This window comes from Calypte anna, chromosome 3 (genome assembly GCF_003957555.1).
Source record: "Calypte anna isolate BGI_N300 chromosome 3, bCalAnn1_v1.p, whole genome shotgun sequence".
Classification (NCBI taxonomy): domain Eukaryota; kingdom Metazoa; phylum Chordata; class Aves; order Apodiformes; family Trochilidae; genus Calypte; species Calypte anna.
In genome coordinates this window covers 78,856,495-78,875,439 of record NC_044246.1, presented here as the reverse complement: position 1 = coordinate 78,875,439, position 18,945 = coordinate 78,856,495, and the positions used below count along the sequence as shown (strand labels likewise).

The 18,945-nt window shown below is 38.7% G+C and overlaps 1 protein-coding gene across 1 annotated transcript in view; it reads left to right on the top strand.

Moving 5' to 3' along the window:
• Nucleotides 1-18,945, top strand: part of PHIP (pleckstrin homology domain interacting protein) — a 111,673-nt gene that overhangs the window by 13,852 nt on the left and 78,876 nt on the right. Inside the window, exons 7-8 of the mRNA XM_030446811.1 lie at nt 9,061-9,221; nt 18,193-18,414. Coding sequence (XP_030302671.1) covers nt 9,061-9,221; nt 18,193-18,414 — 383 coding nt within the window. The remainder of the gene's footprint in view (nt 1-9,060; nt 9,222-18,192; nt 18,415-18,945) is intronic.

Here is an 18,945-nt window from a genome sequence, read left to right as displayed (position 1 = left end):
ATGTTGGAGAAATGAGAGTGGAAGAGGACTGTCATTGTCTTGTAGCTTGTTCCATGGCATGCAGTTATTAAAGGGAGAAAGGCCATTGTATGAAATCCGTGGCAGCTGGAGTTCAAAGAAAGTAAGAGTTGCTGTGGTAGTGGAATTAAATGTTAAAAAAACAACTTTCAGACTATTCTAGGCAAGAACAAGTTAGGCTTGCTAAATAAATGCTATTTTTATTGAACCTTCTGCAAAGCACTGAATATTGACAAAATTACAGTTATTTCAACATACCAGTTTTTAAATTGCCAATAATTTCCTTTTCCAAACATTGAATAAATGCTGGTAACTGAATGTTTTCAACTCTAAAGTGTATTTGGATTTTTTTGATGTCTGGTTCAGAGCTCTATGTTAAAACATTTTGTTTTCATTTATCCTCTTCAAGTCTGATCTTCTCAATGAAATTCTGAACTGGAATAACACTTCTTTTATAAATTGAACTAGAAAATTTCGTTCTCTTTCCTTAAATAACTTCTGCATTTCCCTCAGGAAGGCTGTATTTTTATGTAGCTGCTCAACAAAAAAATAAATTTGGAACAGATTATTCTTTAGGCTGTATGTATTTCAGGTGGAGAATTTAGTAACAGTTGAGCAACAGAAAAGATCCTGTAGTCTTTCCATCTTGTCTAGGAAAATTTAATTTGCATTTCATTGAGCATCCAGCAGTACACATTAATTTCCTGCCCTTATGAACCAATGCGAGTGGGATGGTGGTGGGATATTCTTAAGAATTAAATTTTTATGTGCATTTTGCTAGCTGCCTTGTAGCTGGTTTACATGCAATTAAAGCACATCTGTATTTCTCCAGAAAACTACAGAATATCTGTAAAACAGTATAAAGAGAAACAAAACTTGAAAACAGAATAATCTTGATCCAGTTGCTGTCAGTTGTGCAACATATTTTATAAAAAGTTGAAGCCTTTATTGAAGGAGAACAACTATGTCATATTATTTATTTTGTTAAAGGTCTCCTCTTTTTGGATCTTTAAAGTTTCTGCTTGGAAGCAGAGAAGTCTTTTTTTTATTATCATTATTTTTTAGTGATTTTTCAGTTATTGCTAAAAAAGTACAGAATCAAAACATAAAGCTTTGAGAGCTTTGAATTCACAGCCCTTGAGAAAGCTGGTCACTCAGGTGTGCAGGACCTGAATGAGGCAGAACAGGCCTCAGTCAGGCAGAAGGTTTTTCCTGACCAGTTAATACATCTTCCTTTCAAAACCAGTATTCGTGGTCTCACTGGATAGTCTACTACAAGAAAAGTTCTGAGGGATTTTTCATTTTCTCACATTTTTTGTATTGAATGATGCTGCTGGTTTGGCTGCAAAGAGAATGTGAGGTTCTGACAACGGTATAGAAACCTGTTAGAAATAAATACTTTAGGCCCAAAACTTAAGAGCACTTATAGAGTGTAACTATATTGTGCTGTCAATTACAGTAAAAACCAAAAAGGGAAGGCCACTTTGTGTTAAAGGGTCTCCGTTAAAGTAACACCTTGTTACTACACGTGTTTATTCAAGTCTTAAATACTTGACTTCTTGTTATGCAACAGAATATGCTACAGAAGTCATATGGTACTTTGAGAAAAATGCAAACAGAACAAATACATAGTGAAAGCAAATGAGATTGCATTGAAGTCATGTAACAGTTTGGAAATGCTTGAGATTGTATAGATCAGATTTCATTTGTTTTTACTTTCTACCTTTCCAGACATCTCACCTTCTACCTCTCTGAATTAGTAAGGGTTGGTAGTTAATTTCATTGAACAAATGATTATAAAATAATAGAATTTTTATATTTCCAGAAATGCTGTAGTGAGGAGTCAGTATGCTTTTACCTTTGTGAAATGCAGAGAGACAAGTTCTGGCTTGATTGGTTTGCTAGCTGAACTAACCACTTGGTTGATATCCAGCTTATGCAAGTAAAGTGACTTGGAGTATTGCAGAGAGTTTAGAAGTTGGATGCAAAAAGATAGGAATGTACAAATCAATTCAAGCTCCTTTTTTGATCTTGGACATCTTTATGGAAGTGGGAAAAAAAAACCCAACAATGCAAACTTGGGTGCTTGATATATTTGGTCTTATTAGGTGAAAAGAGTAGTCTTGCTGTCTCCTTTTTTTTATTTTTAACAATTCTGAATGTCTTGGTATTCATTAGAGGGGTGTCTAACTTACCAAGTTATGAAACTCAGTATGGGTAAGAGTTGTAAGTGAAGTATATTCTTCAGATGTCCTTCCAGGTTTCCTCTGATTTTGGCTATTTTTGTGTGAATGGAAGGGGAATTAAGGTGGATTCTGTTCTTCAGAACTGAACTTCAATTAGTTAAATACAGCTCCAGAAAGGAGCTGTAGTGAAAGATAAGTGAAAGATAAGCCACAGTTATTTTTTTTATGTGGGCTTGTTTAGAAATTTAACTTATACTTAGTACAAAATTAAATTTTATTTTTCACTGTTTAGTGAAGAAGTAGATTAATATCCCCCATCTTTAAGGCATGTTTCACATTTCAGGATAAGACCATGTCAGTAAGATGATGGAACTGGTCACTGATATCAGAAAGCTGGTATAGCTGATACGGCCAAATCTTTCAGATCTATGAATTTATCTCCATTTTCAGTTTGCTGTTTTTCTCTGAGCTGCTTATTCTGTTTTCAGCAGGGAGTGAGTTAAAGGCATTCTAAAACTTTGAAGGCATTCAGCTGATGTCTGTTGCATGCCTTTTGTCTGGGAGAAAAGACCTGGAAAAGCTGATGTGTGCCTCCTTGGTCTGGGTCTCCACTGGCAATACCAACCTTCAAAAGTTTCAGACCCTGGAGATATGGGGGAAGGTCTGGAGCAAGGAAGACTTTCCCTTGCTAAAGGAGGATCAGATTAGGCAATGTTCAAACTACATGTATAAGTCCATGGATCCTGATAGGATATATCCTTGGGTGCTGGAGGCTTTGGCTTATGTCATTGCAGGGCCATACTTGGCTCTCTTTGAAATGTTTATGGTGGTCATGGAATCTTCCTAAGGACTTGAACAAATGTCAGTCCAGTTCCAGTAGGGCGAGAAGAGAGACGCTGCAGAACTTGTAGCTTCAATCCTTGGACAAGTGATGAAGCAAATACTCCTGGAAGCCAACATACAAGAATATGGTAGAGGGTAGTTGGCATTGCTCAGTGAAGGGAAGGTCATGCCTGACTAGCCTGATATCCTTTTAAATGAGAAGAGTGGCTTAGAGGATGTGAGGACAATGGTAAATGTTATCCTGGCTTCAGCAAGGCTTTCTGAACTGGTTCCCATAACATTCTCACTGACAGACTGATAGTATATAAGGAGAATTATGGTGCCCAAGTGGTTGTGATGAGCAGAATGAATTCCAGTGACTGGGATAAGGGCCATCCAGTACTGGTGTACTTCCAAGGGCTGGTATCAGAGCCACTGTTGGTCTGCATGTGATCTTCAGTGATAAAACGCCAAGTTTTTTTAGACAGTGCAAAACTAGAATAAGTGATTGTTGGATCAAATGATCCATGCTGCAATTCAGGCTGTAGAAATCAGTCAACAGGAATCTAATGAAGTTCCACAAAGGGAAGTGCAGAAGTCTTGCTCCTGAGGAGGATTAACCTCATGCGTCAGTGGATACTGGGGGGCTCACCAGCTGGAAAGCAGCTTTGTAGAAAAGACTGGCTGTCCTGGTATCAAACATGCCAGACATTGAGTCTGCAGTGTGCTGTTACACTAAAGAAAATAATCCTATGACTGGAGTGCTGGAATGGAAGGATACAGGCTCCTTAGGAAGGAAAGGAAGGAGACATGAGGGAGTGTCACCCTCTTTGTCAGTGTCTATCTGGAGTTTGTGTAGCTCTGCCAGGGAATGGATGAGGAGCCCACTGAGAGCTTATCAGTCAGGATTAAAAGGAGGACAGGGGACTTGAAAGTAGGGGTCTGCTGCAGGCCACAGCACCAGGAAGACTGAGCAGATGAGGCCTTCTGTCAGCAGATAGGAGTAGCCTCCAATTCACAAGCCTTGGGCCTTGTGGGGGACTTCAGCCACCTCAATATCTGGCCAATCATGGGATCCTCCACATGGGTCAAAGCACAAATACAGGCTGGGCAGAGGATGTTCCCTGAGAAGGACTTGGTGTTGGTTGATGAGGAGCTCAACATGAGTCAGCAGTGTGTGCTTACAGCCCAGAGAGCCAGTTGTGTCGTGGGCTCCATTAAAAAAGACATGGCCAGCAGGCTGAGAGAGGTGGTTCTGCCTCTCTACTCTAATGAGACCCACTTGGAGTACTGTGTCTCATTCTGGAGCCCCCAACACAAGAAGGATGTGAAGCTGTTGGAGCAAGTCCAGAGGAGGGCCATGGTGATGATCAGAGGAGCACCTCTCCTACAAAGACAGGTTGAGATGATTGGAGTTGTTCAGCCTGGAGAAGGCTCCAGGGACACCTTAAAGAAGCCTTTTCATACCTGAAGGGGCCTACAAGAAAGCTGGAGAGGGATCTTTTACAAGGGTGTGTGCTGATAGCATAAGGGGTGATGGTTTTAAGATGAAAGGGGGTAGATTTAATGAGATACTAGGAAGAAATTCTTCAGTGTGAGGGTGATGAGACACTGTGGAACAGGTTGCCCATGGAGATTGGGGATACCCTATCCATGAAGGTGTTGAAGGCCAGATTGGATTGGACATTGAGCAACTTGGTCTAGTGGAAGATGTTTCTGCCCATGGTAGGGGGATGTTAGTAGATGATCTTTAAGGTCCCTTCCAATCCAAACAGTGCTGTGAAAACGAGGTAGCAGGAGGCTATGTGTTTCCATTAGGTTGAGGGTGTTCCCCTCTGCTCAGCACAGATGGGATCACACCTGTGGGATGTTCAAGGGTTGGACTTGGTGATCTCTGAGGTCCCTTCCAACCCAGCCAGTTCCATGATTCTGTGTTTCCAGCTCTGGACTCCTTAAAACAAGACAGACATGGACAGACTAGAGCTATTCTAGCAAAGGACTGGGAAGTTCCAGAACAGATGGAGGTGTCTGTCAAGGAAGGAGAGCCAAGAGAGCTGGCATTGTTTAATGCTGAGAAGAGAAACTCCAGGGGGAGGATGAGGTGGTCTTATCAGTGAGTTTAAACCTGAATAGGGCAGTGTGATGGAGCCAACCTCTTCTCACTGGTGTTTCCTGACAGGACAGAGGCCGTGGACTGAGCTAGAGGAACTTCAAATTGAACATGAAAAAAAGAATCATTTGGGGGTGATGAGAGCTCTGGCACAGGTTGCACAGAGAGGTTACAAAGTCCATCCTTTGAGATATTAAAAATCTGACTGGACACAGCTCTGAGTAGCCTGCTCTAGCTGACCCTGCTTGGGGGGGTGGAAGTTGAACTAGACAGTCTCTAATCTTCAGTCTGAGGCCACTCATCTTGTGTGAAGATGAGCCCTGTTACCTAAAAACTAGAAGTAATTTCATTTTATTTGGAAAAAGTTGTTAAAAAATCTGTTTGCAACTTAAATATATGTCAGAGTGTTTTTTACATGTTCAAATCATCAACTGAATATGTTGCTTTCCTCAGGCATTGGTTTCTGCTGGTCAGTTAGCTTCATTATGAAATACGGAGAATCCTGATTTTGAAACTAAAATGTCATTTGGAATTAAGTGGTGGATTGTCATTCTGTGTTGCACAAGGACTACTTGGCAACATTTGCTTTTTTTGTTTAAGTGTTACAGGTTTATCTTAAAAGCAAGAACTCATGTGTGAGTAGTAGATAGGCATGTAAAGCTAAACTAATTTTAATTTCTGTAGTTGGCCAGGCTTTGGATGAATGTTCCTTTTGTGCAGTGTCCCCTTCATAGTGCATTTCCAGCAAGGAGCAGGCATACTGCTCTGTTGTTTTCTTCTCTTTTCCTTCCAAGTTGTTAATTCTCTCCATGTTGGTTGACTGTGCTTTCTGTCCCTTCTTGGGATCAAGTCTTGTCGTCCTTCTTCCCCTCATTTATGGTTTGTGGCTTCCACCGCAGCTGCTTAACTGCTTGCACCTTATCACTCTTCCTGTGATTAACACCTTTAAGTGAAGACAGGGAACTGCTAATATGGCTAAAATGAGAGATATTAGACTTGTTGTCACAGGGGTTTCTGAAATGGCTTTATTTCAAATGCAGTTAAAATCAAACTAAAAGAAGACCCCTTAAGACCTGACAAGCATTGATGCTAGATACAGGCAACAATCTTTAAAAACCCAAAAGCCTATAATAAGAACCAAAGGCATTACTATTAACAGTTGATAACCTTCCTCATCTTGGCTTGCACCAGGAAAATCAATTTTATCACTTAGCTCCAGGATTTGAGACATAGCTATTTTTATTTCTCACCTGTACTCTGGGGGAGAAGAATGTGCTGTTGTGCTAACAAAGTTTGCAGGTGACACACTGAAGTCCTCAGTGCTTGTAATAAAAAGTGGGAATTGGTCGATTAAAGAAATTAAGCTGGATCACTTGGTGAAGTCAATGAGAATAAATAAAAATGTAATTAAATGGAAGGGCATATTGAAGAACCAACAGTGGATGTGAGATTTTAGTTCAAAACAGCAGGAAAGCAAAAACAGTTTTGGAAGTTTTTGAAAATGATGTATTTATGGACAGTGTTTAAACCTGTTGATGCTTGCCTTCCCTCCTGCCCTTCTTGCCAATTGCATGATCTTGGCATAAAATTTTCTTCCTATAGAATGTAAGGCTTTTTTCATGTCAAATCATTTTCTAATTCATTTTATTTTTAATGAATTTTGGGATTTTTGTCTGGTTTAAGTTTTGATCAAGGCTGCAGCATGAAAGAGATCCTAGTTAGTTTTCTTGTCTGTGATATCACAGTGTCACCTCTTATTTCCTCCAGTAAGAAAATGAATGCTAATGAACAAAGTGCTTTCCACCTCTTGAGTTCCCCAGGGATATGTGTAGTAGCAAGTTGCCTATTGCTACTTCATATGTGTGAAAATCATCAGAAATATTTAGGCTTAGGTTCTGTTAAATTTAGTCTTCTGCAGTAATTTAAAACCAACCAGCCAAACAAACTCGGCCAAGAACCATGCTTGGAATTTATCTCAAGTATTTCGAAAAGGTTTTTCCTAGATTCAGAGGTATATTTAAAATTACATTTAATTCATGGAATGTCTTATACTAAAGAGTCTGCTTACAGTTCTGATTTATGGACAGAACACCTCATAAAATAAAACTTTTATTTAAGCTTTTTTGTGTTTTGTGAGCTATAGTTTCATTTGATAAAGGCATTGGTAGAAGCTGATGTACAGCAACCATCCCATTTTACATTAACAGAAAACAAATGGTAACTTCTGAGTGGGTCAAGGTTATTGTGTAAACTCACTATGGTTGTGACAAAGACCTTTTGTATTAAGTTTGTGTTTATTTGTGGTTGGGTTTTTTTGTTTCTTTGGATTTTTGTTTTTGTTTTGCTTTTGTTTTGTTTTCAACTTCAGGATGATTTTTCAGAAACAAAGTAGATCTATCTTGTGATTGAACTAATCCTGGTTTCTTGCTGTTCTAAAGTAGACTGTTGCCAAGGAAAAGCTTTGTCATGAAGCAAGTGCAACTGCATCTTGTATAAGGGGTTAACAGGATCTAGGCAGTAGTGGTGCATTTACTAGAAGTGCCTGGCTTCACAGCTAACTGACCTTTCCCCTTCAGAGAGCATCTTGAACTGGTAGAACTCCCTTGAATCTTGGACTGCATAGGCAGTTAACAGAAAGGTTTCAGGGTTGTTCTGATGTCCTGAGGCCAAGGGCTTGGCAGTGGTCCATACCACTAAGTGCTTTTGGTCCTCATATAGTAGCTATGATACAGTTTGCATATTTAATGTAGTTTGACCTGTGCTGACTCATGAACCAGTGTCTGGTTGGTCTGTGCCAAAAGCAGGCAATGGGAAAAGTTTGTAGCTGTTTCACCGTTGAAGGTAGGGAGTGAACAAGGTTCATCTACCCTGGTTCCACTCAGTTCATTGGTAAAGGTGTACCCTTGGTCACCTATAAAGAACACTTAACCAGAGTAGTAATGAAAGTATCAGCTGGCTCTCTTGGCACTAATCAGTCTCATTTTTCATGTGTGTCTAGTGCTGCGAACATCAGGCATTTATTTTTTTACTTTCCATCTATTCAGAAACTGGAGATGTGAATATCTTAGGTGCTTTATCACAATTCTCTGGAATACAGAATGTATTGCCATTGCCATACTTCAGTCTAATGATGATATAGGGAGCAGTTTGCATGGATGTTACAGACATAAATAAGCATTATATTCTGTTGCTTTATCATTGTGTGACTGTTTTAGTAATGCTGAGCTTTATTTTCTTTAATGAAATTTTTGATTGAAGATTTCTGTTTTGTTAAGATGCAGTAGATTCCTGCTCCTGAACCTTCTTAGCTTTTAAACTTGAAAAAAAATCCCAAACCCTGTTGATCAAGGTTCCATTAGTCAATTTTAGAATTTTCTGTAAAGTTTCAATAAATTTATATGTAAATTTGTTTGGTTTATTTTGCTTGTTTGTTCAGCAGTAGTGGGTAGCAATATTCTTAAAAAAAAAGAAATAATTATTTGTTTCAAGTAATGTATAAATGATTATGTAGACCTCAAAAGAAAAAAACTAGATTACCTTTAAGGGTTAAATGTTTGCTCATCTTCAGTTAACAGTTAAATGCAAGTTCTTTGCTTGTTCAATTTGAGATAGTTTACTCCTCCCTGGAACCTGCTTCAGTTGTCCTGAATTTTTCACACTAAGTGTAAAATAAAAAACATATGTTTGGGCACTTGAAGGTTGCATTGCATCTTTATGCTCTGCCTTGCAGTTCAGTATTTTTTTTGCATGTTTGGATTATAGGCTGCTTTTGTATTTATTTTTCCTAACTATTGCAAAATGAGATAATTACCATACTAAGACTAAGTGGTCTTGTGTTGAAATAATCCTATCTTTCTGCAGAAGAATTTTAGTTTATGAACCTAACACATGCTTTGTCTTCTTTTTTCTTACCCCATTTGGTAGTGGATACCCTCTTTTCAAGAAAACTAAATGGAAAATACAGACTTGAACGCCTTGTTCCTACTGCAGTCTATCAACATATGAAGATGCACAAACGAATTTTAGGACACTTATCTTCTGTATACTGTGTAACTTTTGACCGGACTGGGAGACGGATATTTACTGTAAGTGTAAAATCTTTATTGTTTCAGGGTTTTTAAGTTCAAATAATGCCACTTAATTGTTTCGAAAAACTAAATGGACTTATGTTGCATATCGAGAGCAGATAAATTCTTTGCTGCTCTTATTTCAAATAAGCTTTTTAATAACCATACAGATTTGCATATTAAAATAGTTTTGGCATGCATGTCTTAAATCCAGATGTAATGGTGATTGCTGATCTGTGTAGTTCAGTCAGAAAACTGAGGTTGTTTTCAGTGGAAAGGAATTACTCTGTAGATTCTTTTCTTCTGGACTTGTTTGCTTTAGCAAAAATGTAAGTAAAAGAATGAACCACCACAGAATTGGATTGAGAAGTTGGAGAGGACAATCAGTATGTAATCAATGATTTTTGTGATTCTTTTCCATAAGCATGACTATTAAATTTAACAGACTGGTGGTCCACCTAGATTGGTTATGGCATAGTTACAGAAACTAAAAACCTGGAAATTCATGTGTTGGCATGGTGTGTTCCAACAAATGTAGGCTTGGATTTTTATTTTTTTTTAGCATTGTTCTTAATATTTGTAACTATTTCCATTCTTTTGTTGTTGTTTGTCTTTTTGTTTGTTTTGTGGTTTGTTGGTTTTTTTATTTAAATAAATAATAGCAGTATGTCTGAAATGACTACTGAAATTGCAAGTTTCCCAAGGAATGGGAATTGTAGAAATAGGTTTCAGTGTAATGTGGTTTTCTTAGTAAGTAGTTAATTTTACTTTTCTTTTAGAGCCAGAGATCTTGTAAATAAACATTTCATGCCAGTCTGCTACACTTTGGCTGTTTTTATTGTCTTCCCACAAACACTTGCTGTAACTGATGACTTTGTGGATCCAGGAGCTTGATTGTGTTCTTTCTAACCTCATGGCAGATAACATGGACAATGGATGTTGAAGTTCTCCTACTTTATGTATTGCAGTCCTAACTTCTAAAATTATTTCAAGGTGGTTGTAAATATAATTTGCCCCTTCTCTCAAATATATATTTGCTTCATTGTGTAGAAGGATGTGTAGTTGCAGGGACTGGGATGGTTACAGTGTTTTAAACAGACTTGTGTGTTTGTTCATTTTTTGCTTCACACATATCAGAGACTTTCTTCATATTTCTTTATTTTCAATACCAAGCTAATACCTCACTACTCATAGCCATTAAATTCTTCACTTGTGCATGATCAACCTATCAGGAAAAGGGCTCACTGTTGGTTTATTGTACATGGAACATATCAGAATGGATTAGAGGTTTTTATGTGCACAAGTATAAAAAATTCTTAGGCTTACCTTTTTCACCTCTAAACAAAAACTTCAGTGTGTGTTTCCTAGATACAATAATTAAAACTCATCAAGGTCTTCTGATTCTTCATTTTCTTATTTTTTTTCCATGTTTCTGAAATCTTTCCTCTTCCAAAGATATATTAAACTTCCTCTGAGTTGCTTCTGCAATGATCGTTCCTTATTGCCTATTTCCTTTTTTCAGTCTCATTGTGTGATTGATGTGAAGGACTTTTCTTGACTGCAACAGGAATTTGTTTCCAAAAGAGAAGTAGAAGAACCTGAAATAAAATGGGGGGGCCGATATTGCTTCTGCAAAATCAAAGTTTTACTGCCACTCCTTTGCTGACAAACACACAGGCGTCCTGGTATGACTGCTTAGAAAAGGTCCCACTTTATATCAATCTAATATTAAATAAAATGTCTGTAGAAATAAATTTTGGCTGGTGAATTTTCACTTCAGAAGGCTGGGGGCACAACTTCTTCCCTTAGCATTCTCAGGCAAATCTAGTGGGTTTTGTGTAGATGTTTCAGTAGCTGTCAGCAAATGGAAAACTTAAAGAGTTGCATTCTACATTCCAGTGGTCAGGGTGATGTAGTCAATGAAGTCCTGAACTGTCTTGTTGTAACTGCATGTGTATAATGAAATAGTGCCAGTTCTTTTCATTCTTAAACCACTACAATTTCTCCAGTGTAGTAACTGGGAGTAGGAATTTACAGTCAAAAGTAAGACTTCATTCCTCACGTCTGTTGCAAGGATATAAATTTGTATGTGTCAGTAGGGAACTGTTTTTGCTCTACATTATTAGTCTACAACCACCAGTATTAAGTGTGACATTAGCTGGAAAAGAGGTTGTTTTAGATTTATAATTGCTTGTAGAAGATGGATCATAACTGTTTCATTTTCCTCCTGACCTCTGAAGGATTGAGTGCATTTAAATCCAAGTTCTGTTTATGTTCTGTTTCAAATTAAAATGAAAAGAAAATGACCTCAGCACATTTTTGTCATACTCTTCTGGGAGATGTTACCTTTGCTAAGAAGATGATGCTCTTACGTTTGCCTAAAGGCAGTGAAAACAGAGCATTGCACAGTTTTCCTAATAGCTAGCAGGTCATGCAATGACTATTTCTATTTACTTTCTTTTACATATTTCACAAGAGATTTCTGTAACTAACCTCTGACCTGCTTTATTTTTTTCTGAATATAAAAAGAAATGTTCTTAATATACAGACTCTGATGTCTTACTGAGTTTTTTGTTTTGTTTTAGTTAACCGCAATTAAGGCATCCTCTTTATGGTCAAAGACATACCTAAAAGACCTATCAACCATCAGTGAAAAAAATATTTCTGAGATTTGTATTGTGAATCTCTTGGAAAATGTGACTTGTACAACCCAAGCAGCCTAATAGAAAGAGACATTTTGTTTTCTGGTTCCTGCACTACTTAACTTTCTGACTGTGAAGAAGGATGGCCATCTCCTTTTTCCCCATCTTTTGTCTTCTCATGTCCTCTGAAATACTCTTTCTAGAGAATAATAAACAGCATTGTGTAATAGTCTGTTCAAGATTTCCAACCCAAGATTAATTTGTATGTTTTCTTGGCAGTTTCAGTCCAGCCACAAGTTGTGTAGTGGTAGGAAATAAAACCCGTTCTGCTCCATACCTTGGCAATGCTGTCATCAGTTCTCTTGGTGCTGAATTATTACTAGGATTCACTTTAGACAAATGCTTTTTAATAGGCACATAATTTGTAGCAGTTGTAGACATAACCTTGGATATATGAGCTGTGGTATAAGCCAATGCCCTTGCTGGTAGAACTGCAGCAGTATTGTAAGAGTTATCAGTTGTCCTATTCACTTAAGGCAGAATCCCAACAGTTTTTGAACTCTAATACTGTTGTCTTGTCTAGATACTACAGGATTTGCAATTCTACCTTAGTCTTTTTTATGCTTGCTTGCTTGCTTTCTTGTTGAGACTTGCTAACAACAGTTAATTTTTCTCTACTATGGAGACGTAAAGCACAGGCCTCTATAGCACTACCATATGCAGATTGTAGGGACCAGGCTGGTTTTATGCTTCTTTCCTTGGTTTGTTATTAAACAGACCTCTGAGCTCCACTTAATGGCATTAGGTCCCTAAAGCAGCTTTTCTTGCTGACCAGTTCAGATATTTTAACTTGTCTATGTGCAGGTTGCTCTCCATTAATTGTATTTTACAAACAGCATTTTAGGGGACTCATGATGCTGGGTTTGGTTTATTGGTTGTCTTACCTTTTTTTTTCCCCAGTTAGTGGTCATTTCATCCAGTAAAATGACTGAAATGATTGCGGGATGTAAGCTCACTGTGAAGTCAGCAGTGTATTTATAATATTGATCTGTACAAGTGTGAGCATTGATGAAGCATGTTTTATGTCTCTAGAGAGAGTATTTTTTTAATTTTGTGCAGCTTCCAAAAAAACTGGGACTCTAGTGGATTGAGATTTCTAGACTATATTCAATTAATATTATGGCTTGGGTCTGTTCTCATGTATGTATTGCTTTGAGGAAGAGAAAATCCTCATGTAAACGTTTTCCACACACAATAGTGATTTGTAATTTTGGGTTTCCTATCACCACCTTCTACTTTCAGGTCTTTGACCAGTGAGGCTCTTATTTGTCAGCATCATTTTTACACACACAAGCACATTTTGTGTCCTCTGCTTCTTGGGATTTTTTGGTGACAACTCCACTTTGGAAAGCACGAGCTTCTTCATACTCTTTTAAGTCCTCGTAACAGTAGAACAGAATGGGCTCATACTGTTTTTCAGACAATCATTGAATCTTGTTGGTGTAGAACTTGAAATTTTTTTAAGCTTTAGATAAGAAGTGCAGATTTGAATCTAGAAACACAGAATAGTTCTGGAAACTTATTAATTTAGTATGGGGGAAAAATAAGAGTGCTTTATAGAGTACTTTCATGTTTGTTTGAAGGAAGCAAAGAGATTAAAAGAGAATCTGCTTAGAGATTTTTGAGCAGTTTAGAGAAAAAAAGATTTTTTTTTTTCTTCTAAATTCTGCTTATAAAGCCCTAGGCAGCAGATTTGCTAGTTGTGCTGTAAACTCATGTTAACTTGTTTGTTGGAATTGACTTGAAAATGCCCATTAGTGAGCTTGTCAACCAACTTTTTTTCTTGTTTTCATTCTCTTTAGCTTTGCAGCAGCTTAGTAGAAGTAAATAAATCAAGCTATAAGTGAAAGTACTCTCTGTGTGTATGACTGTCAAAAACGTTATGTGACTGAGCTAGTAATTCAAAAGTTCTTTTTGTCTTTTTGAAAATAGAACTGTGTGTGAAAGCCATTTCCAAGCATTAACAAGATGGAAGTGGTCAGCATGGATCTATGAAGGGGAGATCATTCCTGTCCAACTTGATAAACTTCTAGGACGAAATGACTAATTTGGATGAGAGACAGTAATGGATGTTGCTAATCCTGAGTTTAATGAGGCTTTCAGTGCTGGCTTCCATAGCATCCATACTGACAAACTATTGATGTACAGGCTAGAGAAGTGAACAGTGAGATTGAACCTGGCAGTTCAGGCCATTTTCAAAGGGTTGTGATTAGCAGCATGAAGTCCAGCTGGAGGCCAGTTACTGGGAGTGTACCACAGGGTTTAGTATTGAAGGTCCTTATGTTTTTTTAAGGACCTGGGTGATGGGACAGAGGGTGCCTTCAGTAAATGTGCAGAACATAACAAAACAGGAATGGTTAATACATCTGGCCTGTATCAGGAACAGCGTGGCCAGCAGGTCCAAGGAAGTGATTCTGCCGCTGTACTCAGCGCTGGTGAGGCCACACCTCGAGTACTGTGTCCAATTCTGGGCCCCTCAGTTTAGGAAGGATATCGAGGTCCTGGAGCGGGTCCAAAGGAGGGCAGCCAGGCTGGTGAAGGGACTTGAGCACAGACCCTATGAGGAGAGGCTGAGGGAGCTGGGGCTGTTCAATCTGGAGAAGAGGAGGCTCAGGGGAGACCTCATCGCTCTCTACAACTCCCTGAAAGGAGGGTGTAGCCAGGGGGGGTTGGTCTCTTTTCCCAGACGACTTTCAACAAGACAAGTGGGCATGGTCTTAAGTTGTGCCAGGGGAAGTTTAGGTTAGATATTAGAAAGAATTTCTTTATGGAGAGGGTGATCAGGCATTGGAATGGGCTGCCCAGGGAAGTAGTGGATTCTCCGTCCCTGGAGATATTTAAAAAGAGACTGGATGTGGCACTCAGTGCCATGGTCTAGCAACCGCAACGGTGGTTCAAGGGTTGGACTTGATGATCTCTGAGGTCCCTTCCAACCCAGCCAATTCTATGATTCTATGATCTTCCTGTGCAGCCTGCTTTAGCTCAGTAGGGTTTTGAACCACATGATTTCCAGAGGTCCCTTCCCACGTCAGTGAGTCTGTAATTATTTCTGTCCATTGCTGTTAAAGTTTACACACAGTTTTCCCCGAGCTGGCACTGTAGCTGTCTAGCAGGTAGGTAAGGCAGAGGTGTAACACCTCAGCATGCAAGTTTTATGCAAAAGTAGGAATAGTGTATACTGTACTGTTGTGCTCCTACACAAAAGGCAGAAAATGTAATTACTAAGCTTTACTGATTATCTCCTTTGCCAATTAGACACATCCCTGCAACAATCCCTTTTATGACAAAGGTTTTAGAAATATAGACTGGCAGTTGCTTTCAGTAAATAACCAAGGCTGAACAAGGAAGCAGTTCTTGGTTGAGTGTTGAGGTTAAGTGTTCAAACTGCTGCTCTTTTGGGATGTTGATTGCTGTTCAGCCTCTGCATCCTTGGAGGACCAAAGAGAAAGGTCACATAGTACTTTTCTGTCTAAGTGGAGAGGAACTTTTTCTTAATAAAAATACTAATTTTAAAATGAGTATGCAATGGCACATGCTTTGTTTCATAACCTTAATTGGAGGCTCAGATGTTCATGCCAAAAATGACTAGGACAGAGGTATGGGAGAATTTGACAATATCTCTGCATTCATGAGTGTACCTGTTGAAGTGCTGGGGTGAAATCAATCATGCTTCCTCTACTGAGGAAAAGTAGAAGCGTGGCAGCTGGTAAAGCAACATAACCTATCAAGGCAATCCAAAAATCAAACACATGGTGGAGTTTTAATTTATCTTGATTTTGTATGTCTAGAGTTCCCCTCCAAAACATTCCGCTGCTTTAAAATGTCACTTATGTTCCCGAATAGCTTTTTGCTGATGTTAGAGATAAAGACTTCTTGTAGGGAAGCAGCCTGGTTTTGTAATTTACAGAAAAATGTGCTCTCTCAATGTACCTTAATACAATCAGCATTCTTTTTACTGTTTAAAAAACTGGTGCTGTAGTTGTGTCTCCTTGTGTTGGGAGATATCTGTCTTGTCTGAATTGATAAAAATAAGAAAGGAAGGAAGAAACTGCTGTGGATAGCTGCCTGTAAGCCAGAAACAACTTTCCACTCACTAAACAAAAAGCAAGCCTGAGGAAGTTGCCTGGTTTGCTGAGTATTGCTACAAATGAGACTGAGTGTATAATAGGTAACTGCAGGTATACTGTTCCTCTCCTTTTCCCACATACTGTTTTTGAATCTGCCAGTGTAATGAGTAAAATTTAGCCACTGTTTCCAGTAGAGAATCGATTTTTTTTTTATAGTAGCTACATAAAAAATGTAACTGAGAGGAAAGAAATTCTGTTCATCACCATTAGTGTAAACAAGCTTGTCAGTATTAAAAAACCAGCGAACTTCCCCAACTTTCAAAATACTTTTGTGCAGTCCAATAACTGCAGGATGTATCTGGTTTCCTTTTGAAAGTGTTTCTTGGAGTGTTTACTTAGCTCTTCAACAGGACAGCTCTACTTCATTCATAGTGGCTGTGCTGGTGAGAACTTCCAAAGTTGGGTGTCGATGTCCTGGGATTTGGCTGTCCAGAAGAACAGCTGAATTGAGCTGTAGCAGTGTGGGATTTCTATAGGTCCATGAATGGAGACTAAAGAGTGTACTAAATGGGGAAAATACATGTAATTTACCTACTTGAAAAAGCTTTAATGTTGAAAATAGTATCAGTAGCCTCTAAATATTTTTTGAGACTTTCGGTCATTACTTGCTTACTTTCATCAAATACCAGTCTGAAAAATCATTGTCCAGTTTCTTCATAACTCCTAGTAATGGGGACTGTACAGACCCCTCTGTGCAACTTGCTCCCATCCTAGTATAATATAACCACAGGGTCATAGAATCATTTGTGTTGGAAAGGACCTTTAGGATCATTAAGTCCAACAGATAATCTAGCACTGCCAAGTCCACATAACCACGTGCCTTAGCACCCCATCTACAGGTCTTTTAAATACCTCCAGTGGTGGTGACTCCACCACTACTACCCTGGGCACCCTGTTCCAGTGCTTGACAACCCATTTGCTGAAAAAATTTTTCAGAGTACCCAATCTAAACCTCCCCAGGCACAAATTTAGGCTGTTTCTTGTTCTGTTGCTTTTGACTCGAGAGACTGGCCACCACCTACTTTGCTACAACCTCCTTTCATACTGTTGTAGACAGTCTCACCTCAGCCTCCTTTTTCCACACTAAACAACCCCAGTTCCTTCAGCTGTTGGTGCCTGTACTTTGGATACCTTTTTTGTAAAATGTGAACAATAGTACTTCCCTGCCTCCTGACTTCTTTAAAGAACATATGCTAGATAAACTTGTACAGAGGCAATGTAAGTAGATGAAAGAGGAAAAATTTTATAAAGGTGATATGGCACTGTAACATACTGTGGCACCCGAGTGTGTCCAGTAGCAGATCTGGGCTCCAAATGTTAAAACCCAACACCCAGTTTATTCTTGTGAACCCAAGCAAATTATTGAAATTTATACAGCAGTTGTCTGTCAGTGTCTCTGTTCAATGTTCAGATGTCACTGTGTTGAGTGAGATGCAAAGATACGCAGACTTCCAAGGAGGTGCAGGAACACAATGAAAAATGAAAGGCTGAGTTCTGAAATTTTTGCTAGAACCTTGCATTTCTTGCATACAGGCAGGAAGCAGCTACAGTGATGTGGGAAGACGAGTGAAATGTAAATTTAAGTATGAATAGGTAAAAAAATTGTTTCTGAAGTTTTTGAGAAAGAGTGAGCATTCTAGTGTTTCTTAATTTGTGTATCAAAGCAGACTTGTAGTACTTCAGCTTAATAATGAATAGCTTGTTCATACAGACTTTACCTCTCTCTTACATGGTAAGTATACTGCTAATGCTGGGAGAGCCTGAAGATGAAATTAGTAAGGTAAGGAACATAAGAGGGTATAATGTTAAATGACACTGTACCAATTCATGATTAATTTTCATGTTTAATGTAAATTTTCATTTGAATGCTTTGTAACAGCTTCTTCACTCTGTCCTTCAATTAGTGTCTCAGTGAAGTGCATAGATCCAGCTTGCTATAGGATTTGTGATCTGTGTTACAGATGCATTAAACTTTGTGTATACTGTTGAGAATTTGTGTAGTCTGATGTTGTGTTTTGAATGCAGTATGGAAAACTTAAAAGTAGCAAGGGGGGGAATATTTACCTATAAATGCCACTAGTACTCAGTTAATTTTATTAGTTACCTGTAATATCAAAACAGCTAACGGTGTGGTTGAAATGATTTTTACCTTATTTCTAGGGATCAGATGATTGCCTTGTAAAAATCTGGGCAACAGATGATGGAAGGCTGTTGGCTACCCTGAGAGGGCATGCAGCTGAAATATCTGATATGGCAGTGAACTATGAAAACACCATGATAGCTGCTGGAAGCTGTGACAAAATGATCAGAGTTTGGTGCCTTCGAACTTGTGCACCCTTAGCAGTTCTTCAGGGCCACAGTGCATCTATAACATCATTGCAGGTAGGTTTCTGCTTTGTGAACTCACCTGAGCAATAAAATGCATTTTTTGACTTAAAAAGGAACCACCCAAGACTGTTTAATGTAATGAAAATTAGTGTCTAGCTAATAAGCTGTGGAATGAGGAGGAATTGCTATGTGAAATGGCGTGTGTATTGTCCAAACGCCTGACCCTTGAAAAGTGCCAGAAATAATCCTTGTTGAAAAAAATTGCATGATGCATGTGGGCTTTCATTCCTTTGCAGGCTATGATTCTGAGTGCAGGTGCATTGAGTAAGAACTACAGTCACTGCTGAATAGTTTGGTTTGCTTCTGTTGAGAGCTGCATGCTGCTGAACATCTTGGGCTGTGGGGAGGGAGAACCTAGGGTGCTTTGGCAAGTAACCCAGAAAGGTTTTTCTGATGGAAGAGAGTGACTGTAGAGCACTGTGTTACTTTGGTGTTCATTGAGGTGTGTTTTTCCTTAAGAATATCATTGAATTTTTGTTGTGGGAAGTAAATGACTTGAGAAACTTCCTAGCACATCTGGAGCAG